Here is a 12110-nt window from a genome sequence, read left to right as displayed (position 1 = left end):
AGACACAAATTGTGCTATTGCAGACATTTACACCAGACGAATTGAATTTCACCAGGGTAAATAGCTGAAACTGACTTTTGATACGAAATCTGAACGACTTGAGGGAGACTGCAAGATATTGCTTTAAAATCTTAAAATGTTTAGGCCTACCATGTTGTAAATCGCTTTGATTAAAAAGCGTCAGCCAAATGTGATGCAAATGTAATGAGATTGATCTAACATGTGAGGCTAACGTAGGCCATATTTCTATATAGGCCTACATGTTGAATGGTTAAATTCGCTCAGGGGCAAAATGCACAAATACTTCATTTCCCAACATCCTCTTCTGTGGGCGTCCAATCCCCCTCTAATCTCATCATCCGTTAGGCTGTGAGTTGCAAGGATTACAGGCTAGGAGCGAAGATTCCAGTACGGGAGTGATATCTGATTATTAGGCCTACTATCAGAAGAGCTTTTGCATGATTGTCAGTGAGACGGAGAGCATTATAATATACCTTGAGCTCAGCTATGAAGATGGATCTAAATGCCATAATAGAAAAAATGGAAACCGGCGATCAGGATGCTGCACTCCTAGCGCTGCAGACTTATAATAAGGAGGTAAAAGATTACTACTGCAAATCAGATTATGATGTCCCTTTCATGTGTCATGATTTTTAGTGTATTGGTTTGTGATCGGAACCTGAAGTTGTCCACTTTGTTTACTCATGCTTGAGCTTGTGGTTTCTGGATTCATGAGTGTAAGTTATATGCGTAGACGATGCGTATCTTAACAGCCTAATAACAAATCACGAGCGTCTATAGGCTACGTAGGCTTGACCAGGCTGGGTAACAGCTTTTTATTAATGATCAATGTTTATGAGCTAGTATTGAAGTTGCATGTAGAAATAGCCTGCTGCATACATGTTCACAACTTCATTTGTAGCCTGTGTGAATGTACAGTATAGCCTACTGCGGTGATGTTATCAGGTATGACAGCTGTCAACGTGATTATTTTGGAAACACTTGAATCGCTCAAACATGTATAGTTGCCTAATTGGAACTTAATAAATAGTTGTTGGACAAGACCAATTGTAGGCCTAAATGTTTGTTCAAAATTGTTTAGCCTGTACTGAACACCGATGCTGACAGCAAACATTGGGACCACCACTTACTGTAGATGAGCTTTTGGCACTGCTGATGCTTGGGTCCAGACAAATAATACAGAGGATAGCATTGTCACTGCTCTTTTGTCATCTCATGTTTCATAATCATGAACCCCTTGACCATTCGTCCTCGCATACCTCTCCAGGAATGGTTTACTGGTCTCCTTTTTGAATTGGCTGTGGTAATGGTTGCATAATGAGAGTTTAATTGTATTACCTAACAGTGTAAAAATACTCAAGTAGCCTACAATAATAAGAATAGTAATGAACAAACAAATAGCACATTCGGCTGTTAGCTTTTTCTGACAGATAATGCAGTAGGTATTTTGACACTATAGAAAAATGTATTTAATCCACGTTTGGTTTGGTTGAACCTGTCTCCATCAGTTGTCATTTTGCATGAAATACAGGTGGGTCAGAAAGTTCAAAGGAAATCAGACCAATATTACCCCCTCATTCTAAATCCATTTTGGATAGGCTCCGAGTGTAATAAATATTCTGCAGCCTTTTCAACTTTGTTTTGACGCAAGGGGATTAGGCTACATGCAGCAACACAAATAGCTATCGCAGGTGCGCTACAAATCCTCAGCATCTAAATGGCTGAGCAGCTGCTAGCCCTTTGCGTGAGCTCTGTGTTACTGCATGTTGGCCAGCTCAGCCTAGAGCACTAGCTTGCAACCAGGTGACTTTTAAATGTTTGGCTAGGAAACTTGCACACACAACAATGTTCTGTCTTCACACCTAGTGATAGATTGTGGATACTGTTAAACCACGTGGTTTGCTGACGAGGCATGTTTCCTGGCCAAAAGTGATATTTTTCACAAGAAACATGAAAGTCATCTGATCTCACCAAGACCTGTGTGAAGCAAGTCAATGATCATCTTTCTTTGTTTTTGTAGAAGAGCCAGTGCTTCACATTTGACAGAAATGACCAAGAGGAGAGACAGGTAACGTGTGACCACATGTGTCTTGAACATTGATTTATGGAATTGTAATGATATGTTACTGTCATGTTATCACTAGTTTTGAACATTGAGTTATGGAATTGTAATGATATGTTACAGTCATAGCATCACTAGTGTATTCAAAGCATTTTGTCATTGCCACACAAATGATGACTCAATTGTCTATCCAACAATGTACTTTCGACTTGTTATTGATTATAAACTAAAATACTCCTATTCATTATTCTCTCTTAATTTTAATCTGTATTTCTTCCTTGCATGCCTTTGTTATAGGATGACAATTTACAAGAGGTATACATGATGCATAAAGTAACCTGCTGTAAGCAATATTATGTGGGAAAACTCTAGGAAACCAGCTGCCATGATAGGAAAATTGTATCTGGAACCCTCTTCACCTCTACAATTGGCAAATGAGACTTTTGACTTTTTTATCAGGAAATGTCCACAGGGATTGACATTCCTGTCTGCCAGTTACTTTGCAGACATACCACTGAAGTGAGGTGTGGACTGACCATGTCTGGCACTGTGTTCAGAGAAGGCTTGCATTGCTTACAGCATGTTTGATATACCGTACTAGTAGTTGTGTAATGTGGCCTTAGAAGCAAACATTTATTTCTGTATTTTTTTACAGAATTAAAGTTTGGATTTTATGAAAGGCTAAAGACACCTCACGTGAAATATCTCCTGCTAAAGTTTTCATGGGAATGTGTATAAATGTGGGGTAGTGAAAAAGTTCCCTCAAGCTGCCTCTTTTTTTCTGACCAACTTTAGATTTTAAAAGAAAGTTTAGAAGATGCAATTTGTATTTTTTATATACTATGTGTATGTGTGTTATTTCCTAGGGCCTAAATGCATTCGGGTATGCATTGTAACATTTTCAGATGATATGAATATTGTGGTACCATTGTTTGAAAATAATAATTTACTCAAGTTCATTCATATCATTGATCCGGATCATTCCATGATTAGTATTTCCTGTGAAGACACTATAGCTCATATCGTACTAATCTTAATCATCTTTAATCTGGCATCTTCTGTTGGAGCCCATAGCTGTCTTAATAGATGCCAGGGACAGATGGTCTATGAAAGAGAAAGAGAGATATAAACCAAAATGAACATGGCATTAGGGGACCTTGCACATGGACTATGTGCCTTTCAGCTTGTTTAATATGCAAGTTGTTTCAAGTTTGTCGTACTATCTTATTTGAGACAATCAGTGATTCTGTTTCACCTTTGTGAACGCCTGTTGATATTTGTACTCAACTGTCTATCAAATCTGTTCTTTCTGTGGTCATGATGCGCTGTGTTGATTAGCCAGGGCTGTTTAGGGCTCACTCAGCCCAAGCCACTGTTGGTCTCCCATTCACAGAGACACAAGTATGCATGGAAACCATTTTTAGATCGCAAAAAGACAGACAGAAGAATTAGATGGCACCTTGATGTGTGTTTTTCTTCCTTTGTATTTATTGCATGGAACCAGGAATCCACCTTTTTAGGCACAGCTTACTGACAGTTAAGTCTTTCCATTAGATTGTCACACAGCACATACTCGAGGGTTTATATCAACCTTTTTCTGCCATCAGTCTTGAGGGACAGTTGTCAATTGACTGAGTTGAATTTACGTATTTTTGTCTTGGAGGAAAACTATTTTTCAGATGCACAAGCATTGAAATGAGTATTTAGTAGTACAGGTTGTGAATAACACATGCGCTTGAGGCGGAGCAAACTCTCCCATTCAAAGCAGTTTGAATGTCCTTGAGAAGGAGAAAGAAACTACTCAAAGGAAGGTTCCCTTGAATGGAAAACTGTTACAGAGAAACGCCTACTTTGCTCGCTCCCCTCTAATTCTGATACTTGTACCTGCATTCCCATGAAAATGTAGTCACAAACACCTTGTCCTCACATTCAGCTGTGATCTGTGTGGGCCCCCAGCTCTGTGAGTGTGTGAGTGTGTGTGTGTGAGTGTTAGTGGAGGTGTGTGAGCATGTGCCTCTGTGTGCAGCACCTGGGCGAGCTGGTGCTGGGCTATCTGGAGCGCGAGCTGCAACCGTCCTGCCAGCTGGCCTGTCTGGAGACCATCCGCATCCTGTCCCGCGACAAGACCTGCCTGGCCCCCTTCAGCAGCCGCGCCGCCATGGAGACCCTGGCCCAGCACGCCGCGCTCCTGCCGCACCCGGGCCAGGCCTCGCCCGAGAGCCCCGACCTGGAGCGCATCGTGGAGGCGCTCAAGTGCCTGTGCAACATGGTGCTGAACTGCGAGGCGGCGCAGGCGCTGGGGGCGGAGCTGCAGCTGGTGGTGGGGGTGACGGAGCGGCTGAAGCAGTGCCGCGAGCCGCACTGGACGCACGAGGTGCGCTTCTTCGACCTGCGGCTGGTCTTCATGCTGAGCGCCATCCGCATGGACGTGCGGCTGCAGCTGCAGCAGGAGCTGCGCGGGGTCAGCCTGCTGGCCGAGGCGCTGGACGCCGTGCTGGGCGTCTGCTGGCCCGACACCTACGAGGTGGCCCGCGCCGGGGTCGCCGAGGGCGACCAGCTGCCCCCGTTCAGCCGCGAGGTGACCGACTGTGCCATGGAGATCCTCAAGATCCTCTTCAACATCACCTACGACACCAACCAGCGGCAGGTGGATGAGGTGAGAACAGAGACATCCACCCATTAACACCCACTGTGCGCTACGCCATGATAATAACAGTACAGTGATAACATGTAGTGAGAAGAGAGACATCTATGATCCACCCATTAACACCCACTGTGCACTACGCCATGATAATAACAGTACAGTGATAACATGTAGTGAGAAGAGAGACATCTATGATCCACCCATTAACACCCACTGTGCGCTACGCCATGATAATAACAGTGCAGTGATAACATGTAGTGAGAAGAGAGACATCTATGATCCACCCATTAACACCCACTGTGCGCTACGCCATGATAATAACAGTACAGTGATAACATGTAGTGAGAAGAGAGACATCTATGATCCACCCATTAACACCCACTGTGCACTACGCCATGATAATAACAGTACAGTGATAACATGTAGTGAGAAGAGAGACATCTATGATCCACCCATTAACACCCACTGTGCGCTACGCCATGATAATAACAGTGCAGTGATAACATGTAGTGAGAAGAGAGACATCTATGATCCACCCATTAACACATACTGTGCACTACGCCATGATAATAACAGTGCAGTGATAACATGTAGTGAGAACAGAGACATCCACCCATTAGCACCCACTGTGCGCTACGCCATAATAACAGTGTAGTGATAACATAACATGTAGTGAGAAGAGAGACATCCACCCATTACAACCCCCTGTGCACTACGCCATAATAACAGTTCAGTGATAACATGTAGTGAGAAGAGAAACATCCACCCATTAACACCCACTGTGCGCTACGCCATGATAATAACAGTACAGTGATAACATGTAGTGAGAAGAGAGAGATCCACCCATTAACACCCACTGTGCGCTACGCCATAATAACAGTGCAGTGATAACATGTAGTAGAGACAGATCTGGCAACTGGGTGAGACCTATTAGCCAAGACATCTTGCTTTTTTAGAGTCCCAGATTACATCATGAAAATGGCATTTTGTGTTTTGTGAATACCATATTGCGGATTATTTGTTTAGTAATCATATCAGAAATGTGTAGTTGCTGGTTTGTCATAAGAAGGAATAAAGACTTATTGTCATACTTTCATCAAATGTATATGCTATTCATTCAACTTCATTCAGATAATCTTTAGAACTGAACCATTTTAGGGTGATTTTGCTCAGCCGTTCAGGCTCATGCCTGGTGTTTGTCTGACGTTGTTTCTATGTTATTATTATGGAACATTGCAGGAAGAGGCTGCCATGTACAGACACCTGGGGGCCATCTTGAGACACTGTCTCATGAGTGTATCAGACAGCGACGACCGCACAGAGGAGTTCCACAGGTGAGGACACAACTGCCAACCGCAAATTAGCATGCACATGAGTACTATCACGGGAATATGCGCACATGACAACCACAACAGTAACTCAAAATGCCTGAATCTGTATCCTGTGTGTGTGTGTGTGTGTGTGTGTGTGTGTGTGTGTGTGTGTGTGTGTGTGTGTGTGTGTGTGTGTGTGTGTGGTTTGCCACAGCCACACCTGTAATCTTCTAGGAAATTTGCCACTGCCCTGCCTGGATGTACTCATACTGCCCAAAGTGCAGGCCGCCTCTATTGACTACATGGGGGTCAACATGGATGCGGTCCACATGCTCCTGGAGCTGATGGAGAAGAGGCTGGACAGGGTCAGACATCTGATCAATCACATGAATTCTCCAAATCAATTCAAAAGAATTGAAGGGTTCAGATGCAAAAGCCTCTAAATCCGTCTTTTCTTTTAAATGAGCATTTTGTATCAGGCTCCTATAGGGTTTCGCCTACAAATCAATATTTCAGACGAGGAAGAGAATGGTATTTAGTGAGTTTTGAAGCTAAATTATTGAATCAACTCACACTATTTATGAAGAGCATTCACTCACCATCATTATCTCATTTTTGACAAAAGTGGCTTTTAGAGGCTTTTGCATCTGAACTCCTCCAGAAGGATAAATGCAGTATATACAGTACATGTCTAATGGAGTATTATAGAACTGCCTGTTCACGTATTGTGTGTGTGTTGATATTGCTTTTAGTGCGTGATCTTGTTGGTGAATAGTTCTCTGTTAGAGCTACCTGCTTATACGTACAGTATGGTGTAGTCCGATTGGGGTAGCTGTTGTTTTGCTTAGAGCACTGCTCAGGGTGATGATGTGCACAGGGGACTGGGGAGTAGGCCACAGCTGGGCCCCTGCATCAGCCAGGTCTCACTGTAGCTACTGACGCCATGTGCATGTCAGTCATGCGGCTCGTGTGCTTGATATGCGCAGGGGAAGAAGATGAAGGAGAGCCTGCTCCCCACCTTGAACCTCCTGACAGAAAGCTCCCGCATCCACAGAGTGACCAGGAAGTTCCTGAGGATGATAGTAAGCCCCCGGAGCTGCTTTCCACCCTCTGGACATATCAATAGAACACACACACACACACACACACACACACACACACACACACACACATATATATATATCTATGTACTGTATGTATGTATAGCATGTAACAGGTCAAATGAAGTACCATGTTTGGCGAGGGTCTGTGGTTAACGTGGAGACTGTGCTGCTCCTCAGGTGCTGCCCCCACTGAGGGACGTGAAGACTCGGCCAGAGGTCGGGAACAAGCTGCGGAACAAGCTGGTGCGCCTGATGACGCACATAGACACGGACGTCAAGCACTGCGCCGCCGAGTTCCTTTTCGTGCTCTGTAAAGAAAGCGGTGAGAAGCAATAGCATTTATAGCCAATAATCATTTATTACCAATCGCAGTGCACAATGCACATACAGTAGAAAGATTGCTCATTGTTGTGTCAAATGTGGCCTAGTCGGGTTATGAGATGTATTAATTAACTCTTCTGTACCATCTTGAATACTCCAGCTACATCAGAGGACTAATCTGGTAGAGGACATTTGATCAGAACAGAGATTTATATAGCCACCGCGATATTGCTGTTCACACATTTTGATGGTATAGCATTTTTAACAGAGAGTTTACGTTCCGTCCATGGGCATGTTCACAATATTGCACACATACAGTAGGTTTGTATAAAACCAATGCATCAGCTGCACATGTAGCTTTCAACTCTCAAAGATACCCCAGCACTGATGTGTTGAATACTTAATAAATAACACTACAGTATTATAGTATACTCCCTTGGCATCACTACCCTGGACACTTGACTGCACAATTACACGGAGAGAGCCAAGCCATGTCACCATGGTGAATGGAGCGATTGATGAATGTTATTTTACTGTGAATAGATCGTGTAATGGGATGAATGCACTTCATTTTGTAGTTACACAGTAGTCACATTAAACAGTTGAACAGTATACAGTAGTAACACATAACATTTTACTAGGCTATTACAAGGCTATTTATTACATTTACAAAACTCTTGTCTTGTACAGTCAAACATTCAGTAGTGATATGTACCACATACAGATCCCAGATATTGAAATAAGCAGCCATTGGAATGTTTACAATCATGCACAAAGATCTTATGCTGTAGGTGAGCTGTTGTCCTAGGCACGGGTGTAAAACTGCGTTTGCCCCCATGTTCTAGTGTCACGCTTCATCAAGTACACGGGTTATGGCAATGCGGCGGGGCTCCTAGCAGCGCGAGGGCTGATGCGTGGGGGACAGATCCCTGGACATTACTCTGAGGACGAGGACAGTGAAACGGAGGAGTACAAAGAGGCCAAATCCCAGTAAGAGCAGGGGGCGTCTGGTGTGTGTGTGTGTGTGTGTGTGTGTGTGTGTGTGTGTGTGTGTGTGTGTGTGTGTGTGTGTGTGTGTGTGTGTGTGTGTGTGTGTGTGTGTGTGTGTGTGTGTGTGTGAGAGACAGCTTCTACTCCTCGACTTCTCCACCAGTGGCTCTGTGTGGGCCACAGCATGTTTAGAAAAGAATTCCAAATGTTGGACCAATTATATACAGTCTATCCACAATTTGAATGCATTTTCATAAATATGTTTCTTTTTATTTTGTTTTCCAAGTAAGTTTGTTTGTTTTCCAAATTTCAGTGGAATTGGGTTATTGTTATTTGATTTATCTTTACTCAATCAAAACAACACAACTGCACTTTTATTGATATTACCTGAAATACACAAGCCCTGAAGAAGACCACTCTGGGTCGAAATATGTTGGCTTGTGCGATTTTTAAAGTAATATGACTTAAGCCATACCCAATAAAGGCTCTTTAATTCTATCCTTCTATTTTTTCATTTGACCGAGTGCCTTGGACCTGCTTTTTTGTATCATTGGATTTTTCCCTTTCCCAAGAGCACCATGCACAAACTTTATCTCTATGCAGTTGAATGTATAGCGCTTTGGGAAAAATATATCACATTATATATTATACAAATAAAATATAATATATATATTTTTTTCTTTCTTTTTTTAAAGAGTAAAGCTAAAATAGTAGCCACAAATGATTTTGGTGGGTCCACAGTGGTGAACAGAAGTCCCTCCGTTGATGTAGTTTTGATATGTTTGTCTCTGTGCTGTTTGAAGCGTGTTGTTTTCATCTGACTTTAACCCCTCTGCTAGAATTAACCCGGTTACAGGCCGGGTGGAGGAGGAGCAGCCTAATCCTATGGAGGGGATGACGGAAGAGCAGAAGGAGCTAGAGGCCATGAAGCTGGTCAACATGTTTGACAAGCTCTCCAGGTACATATTCAATTGTCTTCAGTGAAGGAAAAGTTACAAAACCAGCCTTTACTGTTGATAACAAGTGGTATAACCTTATGTCCAACTGTCATAGCCTTTTCTATATCCATATATTCTCTCTTCAATAATACATAAAATAGTCCACATCCGTATACAATTTTCATATATGTAAATGCATAAAAACGTCCATATTCACATATGTGAGCATACATATAGATATATTTCAGTGGTGTGTAAAACAGCTAGATGTCTTGCCTGAAAGGGAAATACTGACAAAACATCAAGAACACAGTTCATCATTTTTTTTTTTTTTAAATATGATTGTTTTCCAGGAAAAGTGTGATTCAGCCTATGAAGCTTGGTCCAGATGGGACGATGACCAAACTGGATGCAGAGGACTTGAAAAAGTTGTCTCAGCAACAGCAAGGACAGATTACTCAGCCTGAGAGCGACGAGGACGTTGAGTAAAGCCACACTGAGATACGGTGATGGTCCCTCTAGTGCAGGGGACCCAGGGATCAGACTCATCATCCATGCCCATAACACCAATGTAATCACACAAGACACCTAATCATACCCACCCTCACCCCCAGGACTGAGACAAAACGCCTGGCAATGTTTAAGTGGCAGTCTTCTCTTGTGCCAGGATGTGTGTGTGCACGTGTGTGTGCAATGGGGTGTAAAAGGGAAAACACTGGTCAACCAGTGAAATAGTTCAAAAGCCATCAGATGGTATGTAGTGCAGTTTGAGGTGGGAAACAGTTAGTGCAGACATGGTGGTTCTAGACCATATTTGCTCCACAGCTTAATGTGCTATTTCAGCATGTTGGGCTGCAGTCCAAGACACGGGTCATATTCTCACATTTGTCAATATTGTTGTGCATCTCATCAAGCTTTCCTAGACATACTTAAACAATATAATAGAAGGTGTCTGAAGGTGTCTGAAGGTGTCTAGAAATAAGGTGCCTGGAGGACTCTGGAGGATGACTTGCAATTTGACCATTTTAACATTAGAATAATTTATTCAAATTGCTATTGCCATGCTCTAACCAAACCTCATTCCACAGCCTGCTGAAACCCGAATGCAAAAGCACTTTTAAGAGCAAAGAAAAGAACAGTGTGTGAGACGAGAGCATGTTGTGAGAGCATGAGGAGATGTATTGTTCATATAGTTGCTATGTTACAGGTAAATATATAGTTTATAACCATATTTAAGTTAAACATAAAAAAATGCATATTCATTCATCTTTATTTAAAATATCATACAGGCCAGTGGTTTTTGTTTCTCTTTATGTTGCTCTTATAAGTCAATTGGATTGTAATTAAATGTACCGTTGTGTATGAAGTTAAGTTTGAAACATTCAAAATGTAGTTAGAGATAGCTTAAGAATTTGAAGAAATAACTGTTCAGACATAATGTCAGAAACATGTATGCTGTATGTTGGCAATAGCATGCTAATATGCTAACTGCGCCGGCCCATCCTCTCTCCTAGTACCACGTTGTACCTCAGGAGCTGATAAGGACTCACTGTTGCACGCAAAGCAAGAGTGCCCTCATGGCCAATATGGTGTGTTCAAGATCAATTGGATCATATAGCCTATACCTATACAGAGCTCCTTTAACAAAAATGAATGTGAAAGAATGTCCTGTGTCTGGTGTTGATTACTGATTTGCATACATGGCAGAATTTGCTCACTTCTGCTGTTAGAAAGCACGTGTCGTGTCTGTGTGTGTACACAGGAAACGCATAACGAGGTAACACAAGATCATTTAACATATTGTTATGCTGACAATCAGTCTAAGCCTGTTGGGTTTCTGTGGTATGGGTTAAATCTGTCTTTTTTAAGCAGATGTTTACAGATGGCATCTAACCAGAAGCTGTTGAGATGTTCCAGAAATATTTTATGATTTTCTTGGACAGAGACACTTTGTAATTGAGTAGCCTATATTCCATATCAATATAAATATGGAATGGTATAAAACATTTATGAGAAATCTATGACAATATTTTCTAATAACTAGCAAACCATTCACTTGTAGATGGCTTATGTGCTCTTGCAGCCAGAATGTCTGAAATGCTTCAATAAGCTAGTACCTACTGTACATGTTGTTTTATTGTTAATATTACAAAGATAACCAAGTAAATATGATACCTCCCACAGCTTCACAGTTCAGAAACTATGTCTAATGATGTAGATGAGCTGGTCAAGTCATGCCATTGCTTCCAGCATCAGGTTAAGTATACCCTTGTTATTTTGCCAGGATATGACAAAATAGTCACACCATTCATTGGGTGGTTATGTGTCTTGTGTCAGGCACACTCTCTGTCCATTCATTTTTATTTCATTGTAGGTGGCTAACTGTGGACAGAATTGTACATTGTAAATGCCGGTCAGATATATTGATATAAATAATACATTGAATTCATATATTGTACTGTATAATGTGGTATAATGTGAGATCAATAAAATAGTTTTCAAATAAGTATTTTCATGTGTTTTTTGTTGTTTAAGAATTAATGTTGCGCTTGATCATGCCTGGCTTTTTGCAGTAGTATATTACAGAAGACACATGTACATATAACTATAACCTCTTCAAACCTAAAGGGATGAATATTGGTTGCACTGATTGATCAGAGATACTGGCCAGTCTGTCTGTTAGCCATTAGTCATTGCAGATCCTTTACATTTTATTCA

The 12110-nt window shown here is 41.8% G+C and overlaps 1 protein-coding gene across 1 annotated transcript; it reads left to right on the top strand.

The window, feature by feature from the left end:
* Positions 1–430: 430 nt before the first annotated feature.
* ric8a (RIC8 guanine nucleotide exchange factor A) lies at positions 431–11889 on the top strand. The gene is made up of 10 exons (XM_062547229.1): positions 431–597; positions 2042–2089; positions 4110–4739; positions 5967–6061; positions 6255–6405; positions 7027–7122; positions 7321–7465; positions 8310–8454; positions 9294–9413; positions 9746–11889. Exons 1-10 carry the CDS (start codon positions 508–510, stop codon positions 9879–9881), a joined length of 1656 nt encoding a protein of 551 aa, XP_062403213.1. The 5' UTR covers positions 431–507; the 3' UTR covers positions 9882–11889.
* The last annotated feature ends 221 nt before the right edge of the window (positions 11890–12110 follow it).

The sequence above is a fragment of the Sardina pilchardus genome, chromosome 10 (genome assembly GCF_963854185.1).
Source record: "Sardina pilchardus chromosome 10, fSarPil1.1, whole genome shotgun sequence".
NCBI classification, from domain to species: Eukaryota; Metazoa; Chordata; class Actinopteri; order Clupeiformes; family Clupeidae; genus Sardina; species Sardina pilchardus.
Note: the sequence above shows the minus strand (reverse complement) of the source record. Positions and strands in the feature narration are given on the sequence as shown.

Coding starts and splice junctions, on each gene's coding strand:
- ric8a (XM_062547229.1), top strand. CDS start 508: ATGAAGATGGATCTAAATGCCATAATAGAAAAAATGGAAACCGGCGAT. Junction 2,090..4,109: donor ATGACCAAGAGGAGAGACAG/GTAACGTGTGAC, acceptor CTCTGTGTGCAG/CACCTGGGCGAGCTGGTGCT. Junction 6,062..6,254: donor CGCACAGAGGAGTTCCACAG/GTGAGGACACAA, acceptor GGTTTGCCACAG/CCACACCTGTAATCTTCTAG.